The sequence below is a fragment of the Acomys minous genome (genome assembly GCF_964271855.1).
Source record: "Acomys minous genome assembly, chromosome: 7".
Classification (NCBI taxonomy): Eukaryota; Metazoa; Chordata; class Mammalia; order Rodentia; family Muridae; genus Acomys; species Acomys minous.
The window spans coordinates 80,487,411-80,493,308 of record NC_140488.1 but is presented as its reverse complement, the minus strand read 5'-3'; the positions used below and the strand labels follow the sequence as shown (position 1 = coordinate 80,493,308).

General features: G+C 53.5%; 1 protein-coding gene across 1 annotated transcript; it reads left to right on the top strand.

Moving 5' to 3' along the window:
* The first annotated feature begins 1,818 nt into the window (after positions 1 to 1,818).
* LOC311601109 (zinc finger X-linked protein ZXDB-like) lies at positions 1,819 to 5,482 on the top strand. Its single transcript, XM_084788485.1, has one exon. The coding sequence runs from the start codon at positions 1,895 to 1,897 to the stop codon at positions 4,595 to 4,597; it is 2,703 nt and encodes a 900-aa protein (XP_084644611.1). The 5' UTR covers positions 1,819 to 1,894; the 3' UTR covers positions 4,598 to 5,482.
* The last annotated feature ends 416 nt before the right edge of the window (positions 5,483 to 5,898 follow it).

Below are 5,898 nucleotides of genomic sequence, written 5' to 3'. Positions count from 1 at the left end.
TTCTGACCACGTCCCCTGGATGGGGAGGCCTGGCAGCACTCAGAGGAAGGATAGCATGTTACCAAGAAGAGTCTCAATATCCTAAGAGCATATATAGGGGGCGGAGGTCTCCCTCAGTCACAGACATAGGGGAGGGGAGAAGGGGGGAAGAGGGAGGAAGGGAGGAATAGGAGGATACAAGGGAAGGGCTAACAACTGAGATGTAAGATGAATAAATTAATAATAATAATAAAAAAAAAGAACCTTAGGCATAAGGCACCTCCCCCCCACCCCACAGATGACCATACTATTACCAAGATCCTCTCCTGTTCACACAATACAGTACGCAACGGGTATGAATTCAAGCAACAAGGCAAAGGGATACTGTGTCCACAAATAGGGACTGGCATATAAAGTTACAACTAGTTAAATCAGCAACCACTGAAGGCGTGTCGACCTCCTTCGGATGGAAAAGAAAATGTCTTTTGATGCTCGATGTACACGGGGCAGCAGGATTTCTCTGTGTTGCTGGCGCGATTGAAGGCTGACACAGAAAACAAGCTGGGCTAGCCTGAGCTACTTAGTGAAGCTCTGTCCTTAGACAGCAGCACCACACAGGCCATTTTGGTTCCTAAAACTGGAGCCATGCATACATTACAGATCGGCCATCGAAGTCTGTTTGTAGGTATGCTCCTGAGGCCTTTTATACGTGTCTTCCACGATAAAGGATACAAATAATGCTCACGATACCAGTAACAGACCTGAAAAGGTCCCCCACTGTGCACTTACTGTAACTGCATGGTAGCCTCATCACGCTATATGCATGTGCTGGAAGACTAGTCAACAATGGCGAGGATTTACACTATGCGGCCCTTATATGCAGCTTGTAAGTCTGGGTCTGGCACCTCACATATCTCCGAAGAAGCAAGCCCAGGGAAGCAATACCCCGTGCGGCAGCAGGTATGGTTTCAGCTGCATAGCTCCTTATAAGCTGCATTGTTTAGGGCTGTGTAGCCTAAAGCATTACTCAGAGAGAACTGCGAAGCAGGCTGCAGTTTCCAGATTTCATTATCAATTGCTTCAGCAGGCAGGTTTCACACCTGTAGGTCAAAGGATGCCAATCTGTTTTGGCCCCGTTTCTTATTCTGACTCCTGTGCCAGGGCGACAAAACCCTAACTATGAGAAAAACTTTTAACCCGGACCTGGCTCCTGGCCACAATTCCAAGGATTACAAGTTACTGGGAGCTCCCGAATGTGTGTGTGTGTGTGTGTGTGTGTGTGTGTGTGTGTGTGTGTGTGTGTGTGTGTGTGTGAGAGAGAGAGAGAGAGAGAGAGAGAGAGAGAGAGAGAGAGAGAGAGAGAGAGAGAGAGAGAGAGAGAGAGAGAGCAAGCGCTGGGGCATCTGCACCAGAAAGGGTGGCTTTAAGGTAGTAGGCAACACAGTTGATCCTGTCAGAAGTTTTGCCCTCCATCCAGGAGTAAATAGTTTGCAAGTCCCTGAAAAGTGCCAGGGAACAGGCTCAGCTGCCTTGCTGCTTGTATTTGATACACAGGGTGAGGTAGGGATTTGAGTTGTTTTCCTTGGCTAGGTGTCTGGGTGCCTCAGCAGCCCTGTGGAGGAGCTGTCATTCTTGCCCTACTTTGGAGGACCTTGGCTACTTTGTAACAGAACCCTTGGAAGTTCTTTGCTGGCACCAGACTCTGCCTCTGGGCTGTCTCTTGTGTTCCGGAGACACGGTACCAGAATATTTAAATCACGGTGGCGTTAAATACGTTTTAATATCTGATAGGGCCAGTTTCTGCGCATTGCACTTTTTTTTTCCTTTCAGGAACGTGTTCGGGCCCGCGGCAGGGGGCGGGGTCGCGCCTCCGCCTAGGCTCTGGTTCCAGCCAAGCCTCACCGACGCCGCCGCGATGGAAATCCCGAGGCTGCTCCCGGCTCGCGGGACACCACAGGGCGGCGGCGGCGGCGGCGGCGGCGGCGGCGGCGGCGGCTGCTGGCCCGCGGGTGGCGGCGGGGTCCACCGAGCCCCGGACTCTCTGGCTTGTCAGGCCCCCACGCGCCGCCTCCTACTGCTCCGGGGGGCCCAAGATGGCGGGCCGGGGCCGCGGAGCGCAGAGGCCCAGAGGGCCTCACGGGGCCTGGGCCCGATTCCCAGCTCGAACCGGTTGGCGCCGAGGCCGGATCACCAGGGCGTCCACAGCCGCGGCGAAGACTTCTTCCTGTTGCTGCTTGACCCGGTGGGTGGCGACATAGAAACAGTGGGCACCGCGCAGGCCGGAGGGCCCGGGTGGAGGGAGGAGGCCGAGGCAGGCCCGGGGCCCGAGCGGCGCGAGAGCAGCGCGAACCCAGCGGGCCGACTGGCGGCGCTGGGCCCCCGCTGCCTGTCTGCGGTCCCGGCTCCGGCTCCGCTCCCCGCCGCGGGCCAGGCAGCGGCGGCAGCGGCGGCGGCGGCGGCGGCGGCGGCGGCGGCGGCGGCGGCGGCGGCGGCCTTCGCGGGCACCATCACTATCCACAACCAGGACTTGCTGCTGCGCTTTGAGAACGGCGTCCTCACCCTGACCACGCCCCCGCCGCCTGCCTGGGAACCGGGGGTCGCGCCTTTCCCCCAGCCGCCGCCGCAGCCGCCGCCACCCCCGAGGCCGCCGCGGCCAGGGGCACTGATCGCCCCTCAGCAGGCCGGGTTTCCGCCCGTCGCCGCGGCGCAGCTGGGCGACTGCCCCGAGCTGCCACCGGACCTCCTGCTGGCGGAGCCGGCGGAACCCGTGCCGGGCCCGGCGCCTCCGGAGGAGGAGGAGGAGGCCGAGGCCCTGGCCGCCGCCGCCCAGAGCCCCCGCGCGCCTCTGGTCCCGGGCCCGGGCGTGGTGCTGTACCTGTGCCCGGAGGCGCAGTGCGGCCAAACCTTCCCCAAGAAGCACCAGCTGAAGGTGCACCTGCTGACGCACAGCAGCAGCCAGGGCCAGCGGCCCTTCAAGTGCCCCCTGAGCGGCTGCGGCTGGACCTTCACCACGTCTTACAAGCTCAAGAGACACCTGCAGTCGCACGACAAACTGCGGCCCTTTGGCTGCCCGGTGGAGGGCTGTGGCAAGAGCTTCACCACCGTGTACAACCTCAAAGCGCACATGAAGGGGCACGAGCAGGAGAACTCCTTCAAGTGCGAGGTGTGTGAGGAGAGCTTCCCCACGCAGGCCAAGCTCAGCACCCACCAGCGCAGCCACTTTGAGCCCGAGAGGCCTTACCAGTGTGCGTTTTCTGGCTGCAAGAAGACGTTCATTACTGTGAGTGCCCTCTTTTCTCATAACCGCGCCCACTTCAGGGAACAGGAACTTTTTGCCTGCTCTTTCCCTGGCTGCAGCAAGCAGTATGACAAGGCTTGCAGGCTCAAGATTCACCTGCGCAGCCACACCGGGGAGAGACCCTTCCTTTGCGACTTTGATGGCTGTGGCTGGAACTTCACCAGCATGTCCAAGCTCTTAAGGCACAAGAGGAAGCACGAGGACGACCGCAGGTTCACCTGCCCCGTGGAGGGCTGTGGCAAGTCCTTCACCCGGGCCGAGCACCTGAAAGGCCACAGCATCACCCACCTGGGCACCAAGCCCTTCGTGTGCCCTGTGGAAGGCTGCTGTGCCAGGTTCTCCGCTCGGAGCAGCCTCTACATCCACTCCAAGAAGCACTTGCAGGACGTGGGCGCTTGGAAGAGCCGGTGCCCGGTCTCCGCCTGTAACAAACTCTTCACGTCCAAGCACAGCATGAAGACCCACATGGCCAAAAGGCACAACCTCAGCCAGGACCTCTTGGCCCAGCTCGAGGCTGCGAACTCTCTCACACCCAGCAGTGAGCTCAGCAGCCAGGGGCAGAGTGACCTCTGTGGCAGCGCGGAGCTAGTGTCTCTCTTCTCGGATGTGCCTGGCCACGCTTCTGCTGCGGTGCTGGACACGGCCTTGGTCAGCTCTGGAATCCTGACCATTGATGTGGCCTCTGTCAACTCCACCCTGGCAGGAAGCCTCGCTGCGGACGATAACAACAACAGCAGCAGTAGCAGTAGCAGCAGTTGTTGTAGCGGTAGTTGTTGTAGCAGCAGCGGCGGCGGCGGCAGCAGCAGCAGCAGCAGCAGCAGCAGCAGCAGCAGCAGTAGCAGTAGCAGCAGCAGCGGTGGTGGCAGCAGCCATTCCTTAGGGCAAGCGGTGGACCCTCGGGCCTTGAGGGGAGCCCCCAGTGACCTTCCCCAGAGTCTGGATACCTCTCTCTTCTTCGGGACCTCGGTGGCCGCCGGATACCAGCAGAGCCCCTTAGACGTGGACGATGTCTCCCCTGGGAACGTGGGGCTCTTTGGCTCCTTGGCTCTGAAAAACTCGAGCCTGGAGCCCCAGGCTCTGACGCCCAGCAATAAGCTAACCGTGGACACAGAGGCTCTGACTCCCTCCAGCACTCTGTGTGACAACAGTGTCTCAGAACTACTGACCCCAGCCAAAGCCGATTGGAATGTGCAGTCTGAATCTGACTTCTTTGGGCATGAGGAAGAAACCCAGTTCGGATTCTCCCACCCAACGGGAAGCCACGCTTCTCAGAAAGAAACAGACCTTATCGCGGTGACTGGCACCCCGTTTTTGGTATGAACAGACTCTGCCTGGTCTCTGCCTTGTGGCTCGCTTTAGGTACACTCAAGCTGGAGGATCTTCTGGACAGAGTGCTTTTCCTTGCTTGTGCGAGGGAGGTCGTTTCTTGCTGCCTTGCCAAGGAGCGCACCTGTGGACTACACATTCAGAGATCTAACTTCTCACCTTGAGTCTGGAACTCATCAGTTCTCAGACCGTGAGCAAGTCTCTTAACCTAGCTGAGCCTTAATTCATTTATTTATAAAAGTAGGCATTTTATCTAGATTGTTTCTATTTCCTTTTCAATTGTATTTCTATTCTTTGTACTCCTTTGGTGTAATTTTTAAGGCATTTTATAGTGTTATCTATGATTCTAATGTAATGAAAAGGGATTTGATCCCTTAGAACATTAAATGATCAGAGATAGAAAAACTGGTGTTTTAACTTTTAATATGAATCTTACCTCATTTTCTCAATAGCCATAATATCAGTTGAGTGTAAAAATGTCAAAATTTTGGTTGTTTGTTCTTTTATTAGTCTTTTTTTGTTGTCATTCTGTAGGTGGTTTTAATTTGTTTTGGCAAATTTCAGGGCTTTGATATATTACAAAAATATTCTAAAATATTGCCTCATTAACATTGAAAAAGTGGCCTTATATTAGTCATTTAGTCTTGCCAAGCCTTACTTTGCTAGTTTTACAATGTTGACAGAAATGTACATTATTCTCATGCATATTTTATTTTTTATGCTTGGGATTATTGTTGAAGGGGAAAATGTATGTTTTGACTTATGTGACTCTTCTTTAGTTTATTGCCTCCCTGTTTTCCCTCTTAAATTCTTAGAGTACATAAGTCAGCAACCATTTATATCATACTTTTCCAGCCAATAAAAGTTTATGAGCATTAATTATACATGAGAATTTTTTCTACAAGTTGTGGAGGAATTTTCTCTACAGAGTTCTTAATAACATTATTTACAGTTCCATTTGTCCAGGATACTAATGTCTGCTCTGGATCAAAACCAGCTCTTGACCTGACTCTACTATTCCAATAAAATTTGGGAATGGATCAGAAGGAAATGTTAATTTCTCTATCTTGGGGACCTCTTTCATAGCCCTCTCTAGAATGAGAGTTTTTCTGTGATGAAATACTGAAAATTTTAACACGAGTGTAGCATTTTATGATTTATATAGAAATTTCATATCTAATATATTTTATTATCATAATTTTGATGAGAAAGTATGAACTTCAACTGATATTAAAACTTTCCTCATGTAAATGAATTCATTTAGTAAATATAATATCTCTATATTTGTACTTCAA